Source organism: Opisthocomus hoazin, chromosome 9 (assembly GCF_030867145.1).
Source record: "Opisthocomus hoazin isolate bOpiHoa1 chromosome 9, bOpiHoa1.hap1, whole genome shotgun sequence".
In the NCBI taxonomy this organism is placed as follows: Eukaryota; Metazoa; Chordata; class Aves; order Opisthocomiformes; family Opisthocomidae; genus Opisthocomus; species Opisthocomus hoazin.
In genome coordinates, this window is record NC_134422.1 from 33,924,185 (window position 1) to 33,940,795 (window position 16,611).

The 16,611-nt window shown below is 35.3% G+C and overlaps 1 protein-coding gene across 1 annotated transcript in view; it reads left to right on the forward strand.

Moving 5' to 3' along the window:
* SPAG16 (sperm associated antigen 16) overlaps positions 1-16,611 on the forward strand; it is a 348,492-nt gene that overhangs the window by 32,349 nt on the left and 299,532 nt on the right. Inside the window, 1 exon segment of the mRNA XM_075431063.1 lies at positions 609-760. Within this exon segment, the coding sequence (XP_075287178.1) occupies positions 609-760 (152 nt within the window).

A 16,611-nucleotide genomic window follows, 5' to 3' on the forward strand; every position in this document is an offset into this window, starting at 1 on the left:
TGCAAAGACTGTCAGGCAGTAGTATCCTGTCTGCCAGGTCATGGCAGATGTGCTGTACCGTAGTCCCCATGTGTTATACTGTTCCTCATATTCCTTTCAGCCTATTCTGATGATTTACAGCTATGCTACCTGCTTAGGATTTCTTTGAGTCACCTATTCATAAGTAATTCCTTGTTTGAAAGGTGGGTTGGGAGGAAGCGCAGGAAAGCAAAAGGGAATGCAGGCTGTAAATCAGAATAATGCATTGGTGGTAGATATTGGATAGGATGCGGTGAGATGATGTTTCTTCTGGCTCTGAGGGAAAAGACAACTTGCATCCGTTTTACTGTGACTATCCTGTGCTGCAAGATTCAAAATCATTGTTGCGTTTTGGAGGCAAAATCTAGGGTACCATAAGCTGAGCTGAAACAGATCATGCCAAAATAATTTGTGGAGCAGAGTTACGTGTAGTCTTTATATGGATGACACAGTAACCCGAGTATCTTTTTATTAAAGTGGTGCTGCTTTTAGAATTTCACATGTCTAGCTAATATGAAGTTGAGATACTCTTCTGGAAGAGTAAGTGGAAAATGCATTCTGATGATATTTTTGTTGGTTTTATTTTATAGCCAGCCATGGATGTCAAAGGAAGAACAGGTTCGAAGGCCCCACCCAGAAGGCTCTTCAGGAAGCCAGGCAGCAAAACATCCTGGGTGCTGAAAGCTCTTCATACGATCCAGTCAAAGATGCAGAGAAGAAGATAGGCAGGAGGTATCCAAAGGTATGCAGCATTCTTTCCAGTTGCTCAGTATCTAATTCAAAGCACACTTGAAGCTTTTACTAAGCTGTGGTGGAATATACTTGTCCAACATGACTGAAGGAAGTCTGTTTTGTAGTGACAAATGCTTAGTAAAAGTATATAGGACAGGTAGGTAACAGGTATTTTATTTGTAATAAGAGTTTCTATTGCAACTAATTTTTCAGGGAACAGTAGGACCTCTGATTAGTTGAAGCTAGCAAGCTACTTTTCAAGAGCCTGATGTAATCACCCTGTAGACAAGGAGCACTGGCTGTAAATGCTATGTTTCTTTTGTAACTGGAGAAATCATGACCTATTCCATAGCGCTTGCTACCTTTTCAGGCATTTCAACCTGCCTCTGTCAGCTGTGTCTAAAACATATAACATCTGGAAGACTAAGGGCAAAAAATTGGTGATTTCTTAATAGCCAATGAATGTGTCTAAACTTGAGTATACCAAAGGTGTGTTGCTGTTTCAGTCTGCAGGTTGTGCAAAATCAGAATTAATTCCCGATTGAGGTATTTTATTGTTAAAAGGAATTTTTTTTTTAACTCACTTTAATCTACTTGGTTCATTTATTGAGGTTGCATTTTGAGACTGTATAACAGTGCTTTTTGTTTTTCCAAATCAAGGTAAACATCCTAATATCTAAACTTTCTTAAGCTCTTAAAACTGTTACACTGGCCTATTTTTGTTCGAGAATCACAGAGTTTAAACTGTGTTTTTTTTGAGAAGAATAAAATGCTTTAGTTTTCATTGATGTAGTCAGAATCAGCTTCTGTCTTGCCTTTCCCTATGTCCACAAGAATACATCCATGGTAATTTATTTTTTGTATGTTTCTTTCTGTTTTTGCAAGGGCATTTCTTCTGTCTGACACTGGCAGTGCACCTCTCCTCTGACATACATTTTTTTCTGTTTCATTCTCCAAATAAACAAAAGTTACTTTCTGAAACAGTTCTCACCACATATTGGAAATAATTCTCTGTACTGTCTCACCACCTCTGACTATCGAACTATTACTGAGGCACCTGCCAGTAAGGCTGTCACCACTTTCCCTGTTCTTCATTCAGTGGTTAAAAACTTCCATCTTGGACTCTTGTAGGTATCTCTTCTTTTAATTTTGACTTGTGAACGGAAAAGTATTTCTTGGCTTATGATATCTTATTTTTTGTTCCTATGTCTGCTGAAGTCATCAAGATTTTTATAGTAAACTTCAGTGGAGTGATGTTTCACCCCCAGAATACATAAACTCTACATAGGTAGTATGCCTGTCTGGCTCTTTCATGTTCTTTGAAATTCATGAGCTCTGTTAGTTGACTGGTTCTGGCAAGCATCTGTGTTTCTGCAGATCTTATGTTTCCCAGATGAGTCCTACCAGAGGCTCTGATGTCTTTATTTAATCAATGGATTAGAAAACTGGAGTAGCTCCAGAAATAAGACGTCAGAGAATATAGGTATGTTTAAACATACTAGATTTTACCATGGCTAAGCGATACTCTAAAACTTTAGGTGTGAAACTAACATCTCTTCCAACAATGGAACAATACCTTTTTTCACTTCAAATTTCCTGGATCTATGATTCCTAAATATTTCCTTTCCTCTAACAAAGGATACTACCTTAGATACCGCGTGTGAATTGTCTTATTTCTTAGGCTGTTAGAAATAAGCGGCATAGGGAATGATGAGTCTGTAGGGGGCGAAAGGGTGAGTTAAAATTGTGTTTAAAACAAAGATACTCTCAGAACTCTGTCCTGTAGTGCACATTATTGAACTACAGTTCTAATCTATTTTTTTTTTCAATAGTACATTCTTACTCAACAGTTTAGTTTTCTGAATATTTGTTCCAATCAAAAGGTTTAGGTATAAAGGAGTGCCTTGCCTTCCTCAGATCATTTTGTGATATTTGAAATCAAACTTCTGTGTGGTGCCTCATCTGTTTTGACCTATATCAAAAGGTCTCTTACATTCTGCCATGTCTTATGTGACTTGTATTGTTTCTTACAATGATTCAACATGGTAATGTCTTTATTGAAGAGTGGACCCTAAATAATAGTCTTGTTCTCATTTACAATAATCAAAATAACACTTTAAATGTTTTTGCGGAGGTAGAATTGACTTACCCGTATTCAGATTAAGACTACAGTTCATTTAAGTTCTTTTTATACCACGAAGGAAGAAAAAATCAGAGTATAAATTAGTTGGTTCCATGGAGTTCAGGTGAGGAATATATAGAAGAAATAAAGGCAATTAAAAATCATGTATTCAAACATAGTGTTTATGACAAAATAGAGAAAAAGAAAACAGAAAGCATGGGAAATCTAGGTAAAATTCACTGTCAAATATTGTTTAGCTCTTTTCTTGAAATGTAAGTGAACATCTAAAGCTTACAAAAGTTCAGAGTGAACAGTTTACCCAATTTTATAATTCAGGTGTTTGGATTATATCACGTTCATAAAGCAAATATATTGTCATGAAATTGTATCCTTGAGATAAAATTATAAATGTTTGTATTAACTGTACTGTTACAGAGGAGTGAAGTATGGAGATGAAAATGATTTAAAAATCTGATGTCTTGTAGCTAAATAGTGAGGTAACTAGTGTCTTTATTTTGAAGTAGATGCAAATATGACTCATAGCTGAGCCAGAACATTTACTTCAAGGACAGACATATATTGTGGCATTGTAATATCCTGTAAAAGCAGACACGTAATTTAAAACCTCAGGTCCCTTTGATATGAAGTTTATCACTGAAACAGTGGAAAAGCAACTGGAATTTTTGAGAGAGATTGTATTCTCCTGATTTTAAAATCTTTGTTGCAAGACTTGATTAAATTATACAGTAACAGGCAATTAGGCTAAACTGTTTACATATCTAGCCCTTAATAAGCCGGTATCAATAGCATAAATATTCTTAGATGAAGAATTTACATAAAGTACTGCTTTAAACATTTAAATTAATTAAAATGCACTCACAGGTCACTAAAATTGTAGAGAACCTTTGATAATGTGGTTTTGATTATCCTGTTGAAATATACTTTAAGTATTTTTATATTTTTATTCTCTCAGGTTCCTCAGAGTACATTCTATGTTTGATTGCTTTTATTAGTTATTAGCAGGGTAATTGCAGCTTCTTTGTTTGGTAAATTCTATTTCCACATATATATTACAGAGTAATTTCATTTTCTGAAGTTTTATTTGGTGCAAAACTTTCTCAAAAGGTGCATTGGACATTTCTGGAGTTGACACATCTGTTTCTGTGGAACGAATTTTGAAATTATGGTCAATGGTATACTAAAAAAAACACAAAAGTAAAATCCAATGGTCATACACACTTAACGGATTTTGTAATTAGTAAGACTTTGGGTTGAAATATCACATGTATACATGTATAAAAGTTTCTTCTCAGTTATATGGAAGAAAGCGTACAAAATTTAGAAGAACTACGGGTTCTGTGCTCTCACAGAATGGGAGCTAAAGCCAAATGATTACTTAATCAGAGTATTGAGCTTGAATATAAATGAGCACAGGCATATTGGGACAGAATTGGAAAGATGAGTTCCCAAAATAGTTAGGAAGTGTTGTAAATGAAATAGGCAATCATTCTGTGTGTGTTATAGGGTTACTAAGAAAGCACTGATGAGACATTCAGTAGAGAGACAATGACGGACAGATAATACTTGGAATATTTATTTCTGCAGCACTTCACTGGTATAGTAAAACTCCAGACAGATAGCTGAGAAAATTAATACCAGTTACAAAGATATAAGACCGCAGTCTAGAGAAGAGAAGAAAATACACTGTCTGTATTTCAAATGAGGTAAAAAGTGAAAGCTAAAAAATTACAGATTAGACAGTGTAACTTAAATTCCGAAAGACATTTGTAATGAATAAATGAAATTTTACTGAACATCTGGAAGAAACCAGGAAAAGTAGTAACAGTTAAAATCTATTTCCAAGGAAAAAATGTTTTAATCCAGTCTAAATTGCATATATAACAGGACAAAGCATCTCATGGATAGAAGAGGAGCAGTAAATGTTGTAGCTTTATCTTATTCTTAAGAGCTCTTATGTTTTTAATAAGTCTTTGGATACTGTCTCACAGATCTTTCCGATCAGCAGCTGTGGAAATATGGCGTGACAGAAACTTTCCTAAATTAGCGGAAAACAGATTGGAAATTTGCAAATATATTGAATAGGCTTTTTCCATGATATGTTGTCATTAATGATCTGGAAAATGAAACAGAAAACACGCTGACTAAACTTGCAGACCAAGTGAACTGGGTTTGGTGGGGGTGGAACTGCAAGCACAATTAAGAACAGGAGTACAATCCAAAACTTGACCTATTGGCAAATTGATCTGAAGAAATAACATGCAGTGTAAGAAAAGGTACAAAACTCTACCTTTAAAAAAATTATCAAATGAACAAATACAGAACAAGAAGATAAGAAACAGTTGATCAAATAGCTTTTATTTAGAATAGGCTCTAAGGTTTGTTGTATAAAATAAGCTTAGCATGAGTTAACAATGACATGATATTGCAGAACAGCTGGACACCGTACTGCAGTGTAAACCTGGAGTATTTTATGGAGGATGTGGAATATTCCTCTTGCTTTGCTCAACTGGCATGTAGCTTTGGCTGTGGTATTATGCTCAGTTTGATCGTAGTTCTTCAGGAGACGCATGGAGCATCTACAATAGAGCAAGAACAATGATTAAAAGGCTATGAAACATAACTGTCAAAGAAAAGGTGAAAACTGAAATTGCGTGGTCTACAGATAAGGACACTAAGGGCAGACAGGATACATCCTTAAAATCTAAAAGAATTCTGTTTAAAAAAACCCCAATGAAACAACCTGTTAGAAAATGAAGTAATAAAGCGTAAATCCAATAAAAAAGATTCAGATTACATATTAAACAAAATCTATGGTAATAAATATAGTGGAGCACTGGAATAGATTGCATAGGGAGTTTGTGTCACTGGAATAGGATAGGAAGATTTTTCTGAGGAATAACATGGGTGTAGTATCCCCTTGGGAAAAGGGGATCTACTGATTGACCGGCAGAGATCTGTTTAGCTATCTAACTGTCATTATTAGTTTGATTCCGCCCCCAAATTGTGCTTAAGGGAAGAAGCTTTCTGCCTTGCCCTGAAATAGCAGGCCACTTTTAACTTTCTGCGAAAGAACAGTGATCTGAAAAAGTCTCCGTAATTCCTGTTAGACCTGATGACGGAGGAAAGGGGAGAGACTCACAGTAGTGCCTGCAGATGGGAGAGCCTTCAGCAGATTTGCCAGCCAGCAAATGTGTACTTGTGAACTGATGAGCATGACGGTAGCTGTAGAAAAAGTACAGCATGCACAGCGGCTTGTCCAGTGGGACTGTCATCAGATACACAGTGGGAGCTGGCGTTGTTGCGGTGATAGTGGGTATTAAGCAGCAAAGAATATGTATCTTTAGAATATGTTGCCTCTTTATGTCTACTTATGGAATTAATGTTCTGTGACTCAAATGTTAAGAATATGATCTGAGATTAACTGGATGTAAGCTAAAAAGTGTTCTCTAGTGGATTTTGATGGAATTTAATTTAAAAGAAATACATATTTTATTAGGCAGTACTTTATTTTGTAAAAACTGCTATGGACTTGAAAATGGTAAAATGGAAAAGCTTCTTTTTAAATTAAATCCTTGCTTTTCTTTTAATTCATGTATGATATTCTGTATGTAATAGATCATGTGCTGATGGCTTTAGTTTTAGGCTTTGCCTGAACATATGTTTTTAAATGCCAGACCTACATGGAGAAATAAGAAAATGTTTAAGAATGTTAGCTACAAATAAAGCTGTATATAAAAAAAAAAAATCATGCATCTGTAAGAAAAATTTGTAGAATACAACATGGATATAGTTTTCCATCCATCACTGCAGCTTTGTTAAATCAAGACACCCAACACCATGCATTTCTACAAATAGATCGTTTGGTATTTGAAGCCATTAGCCCTTGATAAAATTACCTTGCAGAGCATCCAAAGGGTATCTGTGTGCTGAAGAACATTTCCTGTTTTGAGTCATTACATGCTGCTAAGAATAATAAAATAACAGGCCCCTGAGACAGCACAGGAGAATGTTGGAAAGGAAGATGCATTTGATCCTGATTGTAATTGTAGAAATGCTTTGCATATTCATATATTTCTTTCTGTAGCTGAGTGTAAATAGTGACAGATTTTAGAATAATAGCCTCTCTTCTGTGAGACTGTGAATCTCACTCTTGCTATAATCATTTACAAAAACTGCTGATAATAAACTTGCTAACTCTTATATGTAAATGCTTTAATTTCCTGGAAAAGGGACCTGCTGAAATCGTATTTTATTCAAGAGAAAACCTTTGAGTGTTGCTGAGAAAATGTAAAAAATATAAAGGATCTGTATAAATTTAAAAAAAATAAATACTTTTAAATGTTTGTTTTTCTCTATTTTTAGTGTTAGCTGTTGCCATTGCTATCTTCCTCAGGACAGACAGCCCTGTCACAGTTGGGAATTGTTGTGCATAAGGGTTTTCTTTGTTCCACAGACGTTCCTGCAATCCTTTCCCTCGTTCACTGGGGGCTTTATGACAGGATTTTCCTTTGCATGATTAAAGAAGGAACTTGACAACAGAACAAGAGGCCCCAGACAAAGCGCACAGCAGGTGGCAGAATGATGCTTGTCCAGCTATCAGCAACGTCATCATTGTTTGGCATTCAAGACCATAATGGAGTAATTTCATTAACTCTGGAAGAATGCTTTATTCTGCCTTTAATTAGTGTCAAGACCTTAAAACTTCTGTTGGAAATCATTTGGGAGTTTTGGAGGGGCCAAGGAGGAGAATGGTCCAGTTCCTTCACTAACAAATGTACGCAGTGCTTGCAGCACATCTTCTTGAAACATGCTCAGGTGAAATACCACCAGTACAACTTCTCTCTGTAGCTGTGCAATTGTAATGCTCTTTTGGATGGTTAGCTTTTTCTAAGGTTCTTTTAAAGAAAAGAGAAATCACTACGTAGCATTACAATGCACTGCACAAGACACATAGCAGTGCACACTTCTTGGGTACCTTGGTTATGATGATATTGATGCAAAGTTCATTACACTTGAAAAATGTCGATTGTTTTTAAGAAGGGATTTTTTTTTTGAGTGAAGGGAAAAACTAAATTCCACAGAAGTCTCTTTCCAATTATAATTCTTCTGTTATTTAAGGTCAGTTTCATAATAAAAATTTTATAATGCAGGAGTCGGAAAGAGTTATGTAATAACTTTGTAACCCTAGGTATAGTTTTAGTTTCCAGTACAGCGAAGCAATGATCTGGTTTGGTATTTTTAGTTATTGATAAAATACATATAAACTGTTAATTAGTTAATTGTAATTGGTACAGAATTGCAAGTAAAAGTATTCGCAATGGTAAATCTATTTGAATTGAATGAATTATCACCACTGTATTTTTAAAGAAATGTCCTTCCAGAAGGAACACTTGCAGTATAAAATTCAATAGTTAACTTGCATTAGTGTTCAGGGACCTGGTTAAAAGGAAGGGCAATATGTGAACTACCGCATGATATACTTACACAAAAAGTGTAGATTGAATGAGGCCAAAGTTAACAATGCTAATTGTTTTTTGTTTTTCCTTTTTAATATAGTTCAGCTTAAATTACTCATGCGTAACACTGGATCCCTTTCAAGTTACTGAAATGTGATTGAAATATGAAATAAGCACTCAGACCACTAAAATCTGGAAGAAATGGCTCAGGTGCTCACTAATTGTGGCATTTATATTTTAAATTAACTATCCTGTACTAAGTTATGGATTTGGGTGTTTCAATCTTTTTTCCCAATATTTAAACAAAGCCTTTGCATAGGTAAACATCACTTTAAGGAAAATGAAATTCAACATTAGCATTTAGTTTTCATGGTAATGAATCTCTCTAACATTACCATAAGTATTCTGGCAGGAACATGCACTGCTCATCATGTTCAGCATTGTTTGTCTTGTATATTCAAACAGTACTTCTGGGAGTAGAAAGTAAAGTCTTAATTGTTTTTGTTTTGAATACAATGAAATGAAATAAAATGCTAAGGCTGTATTACAAACAGTTTATGAATTAATAATCAGACTATTTCCTCCAGAAAATCTAATTTGTCACATACTATGAAGATAATGTTAATGGGTCACAGGAGTTTTCATAAGTGGATTTCCAGTTCAAATCTGCACCTGACAGATTTGATCATGATTACAACTCGTTGTATAATCATGGATTTGTTGATCTTATCTTCTCTTAGATGCAGTAACCAAAGTGACATCTCTCTGTCAGCAGGGAGACTGAGGCCTGACAACATTCCCATATACTCAGTGGATAATTTCAGTTTACGTCTCTTGTATGCTTTGTAACATTTTTCTGTATTTATTTTTACAAGTATTTATCATCTTGTGTATATACAGTTCAGATAATGTGCTATATATTGTAAATCATCCAAAGCAGATCAGCCAATCAGACATTTAATTTACTACACATCTGAAGCTGCTTTTATTTTTGCAGGAATGCTTCACTTATGGTAGAAAGCAAACTGGCCTAGTGTTTCTGTAGCACCTGCGAAGAAATTGTTCTCTTGAAGCAATACAGCAAAAACAGATTGCTTGCTGTGATTTAAATCTGTCAAGAGCAGTTTCCACAAATTTTTATAGGTTAAAAAATAAAAGAACAAATAAACAAGAAAAAAATCACTATACATAGTGTTTTTAAAAATTTATTCACGTGTACCAGTGGTATTTTTTAATGTGAGAATTCTTTGTGTATACTATATTTCTACAGTTCTGATGTATACTGATTTTTTTTTTTAATTTTGTTTAGAATACTCTTGTAGCTAATTTAGGAACAATGTGTATAGCTGTGACGTCTCTCAGCTGTTTATATGTACATTTTTTTATGCCCATAGCCTAAGAAAATGGCCATGAAAGGATGTTCGTAGTAGTAAAAAATCTGCAAGTCTCCTTCACGCTTAAAGTAAAAATTGTTGCTATGCTATATTGTGTCTATGCTCTGGCTTGTGCTCAACATAAAATAATCAGAAAAAGCAGCACATATCCATGTCAGTGTAATACTTAGGGAGAATACCCCAATAATGTGTTTCAGCATAGATCACAGGGTTGGTTAATGTGAAGATATTGTCCTTGGTTTTGCATTATTGCAAATTAAAAAAAAAGAGTAGTGAAGATGGCGATGAAATAGGAGCTATTTTTACTTTCAAAGATTATCCTTTGGAAAAAAAAAATCGTCATTTTGAGTGTATTGTACTTTGAATTTTTGATATTCAGTCAGCTGTTATGTGATTGTTTTTGTCCAAACATAATAGTAATTTAAGAGATGTTCTCTAGAGTTCCAGCATATAAGGCTTTGGCAGCTTTTTCTTCTGGTGCTCCTGTTCTTTTGTTGACTAAACTTGTTCTTGTTCTGATCTTGCCTATACAGCTTCCCTTCTGTTTTGGAACAGACAGGCTATTATGTACTAATTCAGTATATTAGAAACAGTAAACATAAAAAGAAGGAGAGGGAAAGGCTGATAATATTTCGAACACATTTAAGGTTAATTGGACATGTCCTGTGTTGTATTCCATAACTCCTGTATTCTTTCTAAAGCACAACCAAACCAACCAATATACTCGCACATATTCTTAACCTTGGTGCTAACTTAACTGATTTTTGGTCTGAGAATCATAGCAAGGAGCTCTTTACAATCTGTGTTTAGTTTATTCCCATTTTTGTCAGTTTACACACACAGTAAGCTTCTAGTCACCATCTGGTGATCTGTATGAGTAGACAGCCTCAGTGGCAGTAAAACAGGCTGTAGGTACCACAGCTGTGGTTGGGAGCTTAGTCAGAGCATGCCAACACCTGTGCAGGAGACTTTTCTTATTCAGCTGTGTCAGCTACTCAGTGATGCTTTAGATCGTCTTAGATTTTATACCTTTTGAAACAATCCTTTTCGGTTTCTTTGGAATAAAAACAATTTCTTGAATAATTTATGAATATCAGGAAAGGAGATTTAGAACTATAAGTATTGTTCCTAATATTACAAATCCTTTTTTTATTATTTAAAAAAATCTTTTGCTCATTGAATTCATTCATCACGTATTTCATGTCAGAAATAAGTTACAGTACTAAAAGTAAGGATAGTAAACAAGAAAAGGGTAACCTTTTTGTTTTTCTTTCCAGCCAAGTGTATTTGAATATCATTTTAGTATGTCATTGGATTGTTCTAGTCAATGTGCTAATGACACAGCTGAGGTTTTATTTTATTAATGCTATCTTTTTGGTGAGTCCGCATCAACTCTAATTTGGCTACTATTTTTAGCTACATGAGTACATGCCTGTGTTTAGGAATGAGAGGTTGATCTAATTGGATTTATATCCTCTTAATGTACTTCAGCTGCACACCCAAGTAAGCCATTTACTGATGGGTTTTAAGGTTTTCAGTTTTTCTTCTCAAAGTAGTGTCTACACATTTAGCAGCAGTTACTGTCTAAAGTTCAGCAAAGGTATTGAGGTTCCCTGTTGTAAAAGTTATTAGGAGTAGATGCCTAAATGCTTTTGAGAATTTAAGGCTTATATGCTGAGATGGGATTGAATTGTCTAATAAATTTTCTAAGCATGCTAAAGAGAGTCAAATATCCAGTTTCTGTTTAAAGTCAGCTATCGTTATATAATACGGAACTGCAAAGGTTAATTTTCTGGTGATCTAGTGTCTTAATCAGTTTAAACAGATCTAATGGCTTGTTGCCACTGTCAAGGTTCCAATTTTCTGCCTCTATTTTCTTTTCTCCTTTATGCTTTCATTCTTTGTAGAGAAGAATCCGTTTTTCTGATGGTGGTTGTTTTCTCACGATTTAGTTAGGTGAGCAGAATCACCATGGGATCGAAGTAATGCCTAGTGCAAGGGAAGGTGAAGCTGCGTTAGCATGTGTGAGGGCACAGGATTATCTCTATGGCTGCTGCCTGTTAGATTAGTATGTGACATGACATCTCATTTTCTTTTCCTATTCATTGTATAGCAGGTGATAGTTTCTGGGGTGGAGTTACAAGTTTGTGATGATTCATACAGAATCCTAAAAGCCTTTCTAGATCTGAGACAGAATTCTGTTGAAGTTGAGGAATGTGTAAGCTGATTGAACCAGTGATGAGAGTTCATCTAGTTGTAAAAAGGACTTCATACCTGTACGTTTCTTCTACAGTTTTCTTCTGAACATTACACATCTGAAAGTTCTGTCTGGCCCTGTTCAAAGAATATGGTAAGGCATGCCTTGTTTGGGGTTTTTTGGTTTGAGAATGTTGAAATTCTAGTGTTATGATAAAGACTTACTGCTGTATGAATCACTACATTTTACCTTTCTGTTGAAGTGTGCATATGTGCTACAAATACGGTGCCCTTATATATATCAGTGCAAAACCCATATTGGTTATATATTGACACCTTCTGTTCAGTGTCTTTTCCGTAGATATTTGAACTGTTGCTCTCAGCTGTTACTCTGAAGGCTGCTTTTTGAGGTTGTTTCTCCCCCTCTCTCTCCCCTAAATGTCCAGGTAATTCTGTACTGTTTTATCCCCATGTGCTTTTTGCAGTATTATAAATTAAAATTTTTAATTTTTACATTAACAAAAAAAATCTGAAGTTTTGTTACTCTCTGAGTTTTTACTCTTTGAGTTTGTGTGTTACTCTTTTGAGTTTTTGTGATGATAATTTATCTTCTGCTTTGTTCTTTACATTCTCTTTAGATTCTGAGTCAGCAGAGGAAATTTTTGGAGAAAATATACTCATGAATTTTATAGAAGTCTCCAAAAAATGTGATTAAGACAGTATTAAGGTCACAGCCACAGACAAATAGCGTGAGCTTGTATTAGCACTAAAACCTTGGATGCCAAAATCCCACATAGCTTAATTTAGGCGTGGAAATGTGGAGTTAGGGTCCTGCTTGTCAAATATGCTTAGGTAACCTGTTTTAATTATGCTCTTGCCGCATATGTTTTCTCCCTCTTTTCATGAAAATGTGGTTGTATGTCATAGGAGGCTTTTTCCCATAGAAGGTGTCGTCACTGTGTATACCGTACATTGATGACAATACTGAAATACTTCAGGAATCAACTTGAACTTTCACTTCACTAGCAAGAAGGAAAAAAGAGTACTATGACCTGACTCAAAAGATGAGGTGTCAAAACACTTTTTCTATAGGGTCCCCTCAGTGTAGTAATGTGTCTAACTTTCAGTAGGAAACTTGGCACCGATGGAAGGACTAGAAGTATTTTAGACTTGCCGGTCTTTCTGGATGGTGTATTGATAATTGAACATCGAGTAGGTGTTTGTGTAGGAAGTTTCTTAAGTTTAAGATGTGTTTTCTTTCAAACGTTTTTGTTCTGAATATAGAAGATACTGTTTTAAGAAGCTATTGGTCTGAAGATAATCCTGAGAGAGAACAGAATTGGAGATGAAGTTCATCACCTGTATATATTTAACATGAGGTTTTTTTCAACTCTAGAAATAGGATAAGTATGTGTTTAATTGTGGAAATGATAGAAATGGAAGGAGGAATGATGTTTGATATGTTTTAGTGAGCATTACTTTATGTAGTTGAACTGCAGTCCTGAATGTGTCCTTTGTTTTTCTCCATAGCACAAAAAAGCGATCTCTATAATAGCTAAAATTTGCCAGTGTGATTCCACTAAATTTCTGGGTCTGATCTGGAGGCAGAGTATTACAGAATTTTTCATCAGTTAGGGGCTGGAAGTTGGAGGTTTTATTAGAATTTCCTTCAGGGCAAATACAAAGAGGGTCCTGAGGTACAGCTTATGGCTGGAACGTTACAGGCCTTTTAGTAGATGTGCAGCAATGGCTGTGATCCCATAGACAAGATCTTTAAAAACATATCAAATGCCTTTAGTAGCTGCACTTCCTTTGAGCCAAAACTGTGTTGTTTTTTTCCGGTTTTACTGTGTGGAAGCTCTTGCCAAATATTGCCTTCAGTGCCTGCAGATTGAAGGCAGAAGCACAACAAAAAAAGAAACTATTTAAGGTGTTGGTGTGACAGCTGAGTGTAGAAATGAAAGATAGAAGACTGAAATGACAGGTGAGGAAGACAAGGCGGCTCTGTGAGTAAGATGACTGGATCTTTGGGGAGCATGAAATAAAATGGCAATTTGCAACATAATGCAGAAATTAATGTAAGCTTGGGGAAGCACAGAAGGGAACAGGTGATTGTGATTCTTGTGTTGCAGGTGAAAAGTGAGCTGTACCAATTCTATGTTTGCTTGAATACTAACGAGTGTAAATTTGTAATCATGCACTCTAGATCAGAAATCAGAAACAGAAGACGACCTGCCAGCAGAAATAGATTTTATACCCAGATCAAAAAGGCACTTTCCATAAATGTTATTTTTTTAAAACTACTCCTGTCCTTATGTTGTTTTCACTGTAAGAACACTTTGAAATGCATGCCAATTGGAGTAGCACTTAAAATGGGAAAGGTGGCAGTGCAGGTCTCTCTCTTTCTGCATAACTGGAATAATTATGTTCCACATAGTTTTTTCCACATACCATGTAAGTACCTAGGAATAGAAAAAGCATAACAGAGTGACAGGTTGGTAAAAACATGGTAGGTGACTATGAACTGCAAGTAAACAAGGAATGAGGCATGATACAGATTATAGATAATAAAAAAATAAGGGGATACAAGATTATTATGATTTAGAATTTCAGAGGACAAAAGTTGGGCAAAAAAGCTACAGTTAAATTTGTGTGGAAGTAGTGGAATTTTTGTGTTGTGAAATGAATAGAGAATGAGAGAGGACTTCTGATACAGATAGAGTATTGGCAAAGGAAATCTCATTTGCCTACTCCTGTCCACTTGGGTTTACTGTAAAGAGGACTGTGTTAAGGTGACTTCCTATCCTGAAGCTTTTACTGAAGAGAAGCTCTACTTTTCAGAGGGAAAGATGCCAAGAAGATGAGGTAGAAGATGGACATCTATTAAAACAAGTTATTTCATAATACAAGTGGGAGTGAAATTCAAATTTAGAATTGTTAATTACATTTTTGTATGGGTTATGACTGTGGATGAGGGAGAGTCATACCTGCTCAGGCATGTTCAAAGGGCAGTTAGACATAATTTTATGACCAGTGAATCAGGGCCCAAGGGAGGCTTTGAACCACTGTAGATTCTCTAGAATTGGGAAAGTTACAAGAAAAAGCCTTTACTAGAGGAGTAGGTGGAGGAAACAAAGGCAATAATTTAAGATAAAAGGATAGTCAGAATAATAACTTGAGAGGGTACTTTCTTAAAAAGCTGGGCGATATTCCCTGTTGGCACAATTTAATTTATTTTTCTCTGAATTAATTTTGTATGCTGCTAGGTTCTGTATGCTTTAAGGCAGAATTCTCTGGAGTGTCTACTTCTCAGCTTGTTTTTTCCCTACTAGTGTCTTGCTCCTCTTTGTGTTTTTAGTTTTTCTAAAACTTTTTCTTTTATTCTGAGTTGGTCTCTAGAAATGTCCTGTGAATTAGAACAGGCTGGTGCAACCTGTGATCAGATAAATTTTTAATTTTTCTGGGTAGTGTTGAGTTTTCTCTCTTTGTTCTAGATTTCTGGTATTGTCTCTTTAAGCATTAGACTCAGAACTGTGGTCAGTGAATTCTGTGGGGTTTTACCCACTTATATCTTATAACTGGCTGGACCATTACTCTCTGAGCACACTCTGAAAAATTAATAAAGCTAATGCCCATGTTCTTCATACTCATCTTGTGTTGCTACTGATGAATGGAATTTGACATCTCCAGTAAAAGTTTTGAAACTGTTAAGGCAGTGCCCAAGTGCCTAGATTTAGAATGAAACTGGAAGTTGTTTTGGTTCTGTCTGTGAATGAGCAGTTGTGGAGAATTGGTTTCAGATATTCCCTCTAACTTTGTCGGAGTGGACGGAACAGATAACTGCTGTGTATGAAAGGGTATTGTATGTTTTGAAGAGGGAGACCAGAAAGGACAAATGGAACCTAATTCCATTTCAAAACTGAATTGGTTTTGAGGGGCTAATGGAAATAAAAATAAATACAAGCTGTTACTTGTATTCTTACCTAAGGATATATGATTTTGAATACAAAAAAAGGACAGAGCTCTTGGGTAGACCATTGTTGTATTTCAGAATAAAACTCGTTTTAGTTCTTCATGCCATCTGTCCTAACCCATGTAATCAAATTACTTTTCTATTGAGGGTACATGGACTAGGTTTCAAGAATTGAATAAAATCTTGCAGTTTTTGATATCCCACATGAAATCTCAGTGTTTCAGTTTTGTGGCTTAGGAGTCAGGTGGTAATAAACTAATTCCATTCTTTCATCTCCTTCTGTACTAAGAAATTGTCTCAGTGAGATTGTGCTAACAATCTGTGGGTACTTCCAAAACTATCTTTAAGATGTAAAAAGTGACTCATGGAGAACTAGAACACAGAGAACTAAAAAGTGTATATGATTAAATTAATACAAATGATCCCATGACTGTAGAAGATAGATCTATCCACATTAAGCAGTTGTACAAAATCAACATAAATAATGTTACTAATAAGGTAAAGTCTGACATGGAGCCTTAAATGGAGAATCATTAAATGTTTTCTGAGATTTTTTTTTCCCCTATAAACCATTTAGCATTTTTATATGTCATTTGGAACAAAAGACTCAAATCTGATTAGGATTTGATTTCAGATAAAGTTAGCAGGACACACTGGAGAAGTCTTATTTCATTAAGAGAGCAGGTAAATGAGGCGGCA